The following is a 1,509-nucleotide window of genomic DNA, read 5'->3' on the forward strand; positions in this document are numbered from 1 at the left end:
GGGAAGAACGGCGGCTGCGTCTCGAACTGCTCTTCGTCCGGCTGCGGTGCTAGGAACACCTGCGGGTCTTGGCCTTGCGGGAACGACTGCGGCTCTTCGTACTGGTCGCGCTCCTGGAACGCTGGCGCTTCGGGTCGGGTTTGGAATAGCTGCTCTCCCTGTTCTTGGAATCGCTGGGGAGGTAGGAATTGCTGCTGGGTCTGTTCCTGAATCTGCTGTGGAGGTAAGAATTGTTGCTGTCCTTGGCCCTGGAACTGCTGTGGAGGTCGGAATTGCCCTTGGCTCTGGAAGGGGAGGGTCTCTTCGAACCTATCCTGCTGCGGCTGTCCCTGGTTCTGGAATGGGCGAGTTTCTTCAAACCGATTACGATCCTGCTGAGGAGGTCGGAACTGCCCTTGGTTCTGGAATGGGCGACTCTCTTCGAACCTATCCCGATTCTGGAATGCTACCTGGGGGCGTCCCTGATCCTGGAATGCTACCTGGGGGCGTCCTTGATCCTGGAACTGGAATCCTTGGTTTTGGAATCCATCATTCCCCTGCGAGAACCGCTGATCGACATTCCGATTCTGGTCCGCCGCCTCCGACACGAGCACACGGTCCTGGAACCGACCCGGAGCGGTTCCCCGGACCTGATGAGGTCTGGGCACGGGGCCGGGGTTGAAGAACTGCGCCTCCCCCCGCCGCTGCTGGAACAGAGACTGGTCCTCCTTCCGGCTCTGCCCTCGCGGCACAACTTGCGTGTCCACCCTGTGCGGCATCGGCCTCCTTCGTCGCGTGGAGGAGCCTCCCTGGCCTCCCCTGCGGCGCGTCGAGGAAGAGGAGGAAGAGAAGGGCCTCGCCGTCTCGGGAGCGAACGTGGTCACGAACTCCTCGTCTTCGTCGCGGAGACCCAGCGTCGTCGTTATCTCCACCTCCTCCTCATCCTTAACCACTGGCTGGAGAAAGATCGTAAGAGGAGATACAAAAAGGGGTTCTAAAATTATAGGACAATATATGAAAAGTTATCTACATGTTTCACGTTATTTCCCAGCATATGCCGATCACAATAACACATACTTCTTGTCAGGCGTTTCATCTCCACACCTCTGGTTAGTCCAGGTCACCATGCAGTCGCCATAACACCCAGTCCTTGTTAGTTAGTCGACGAGGCAAGCAATGAACGGCATTTTTACAGTGCGTTAGTTAGTAATCCTTGTTTTTTTACACGAGGCCACTCCAAAGACGAGGCTTTTTTAGCAATTTATTTCTTATACATGCCATACTATCTGAGATCTGATAACAAGCTATATAATTCGTGATTTTATGTACACGTTTATTAAATATTTTCCTATCACAGCAAACCAATACTATATACTATTTCATGCAAAGAACACTCAATTACCACACGGAATTGGAGAAATTTTATTCATATACAGTATCTTGCAGTTACAAGAATATTATGTGTTAGTCGGGAAAGACAGATATGAGTTCAAACTGGAAATGAAGAAGGGAGGGTTTTCCTTTGCATTG

General features: G+C 52.1%; 1 protein-coding gene across 2 annotated transcripts in view; it reads right to left on the minus strand.

The window, feature by feature from the left end:
• The window catches only part of LOC119591909, a gene marked incomplete at its 3' end in the record, with an annotated part of 31,088 nt that continues 29,579 nt past the window's right edge, over nt 1–1,509 (minus strand). For both annotated transcript variants that reach the window (XM_037940662.1, XM_037940663.1), the window contains 1 exon segment: nt 1–935. In XM_037940662.1, coding sequence (XP_037796590.1) covers nt 1–935 — 935 coding nt within the window.

The sequence above is a fragment of the Penaeus monodon genome, chromosome 29 (assembly GCF_015228065.2).
Source record: "Penaeus monodon isolate SGIC_2016 chromosome 29, NSTDA_Pmon_1, whole genome shotgun sequence".
Lineage (NCBI taxonomy): Eukaryota > Metazoa > Arthropoda > Malacostraca > Decapoda > Penaeidae > Penaeus > Penaeus monodon.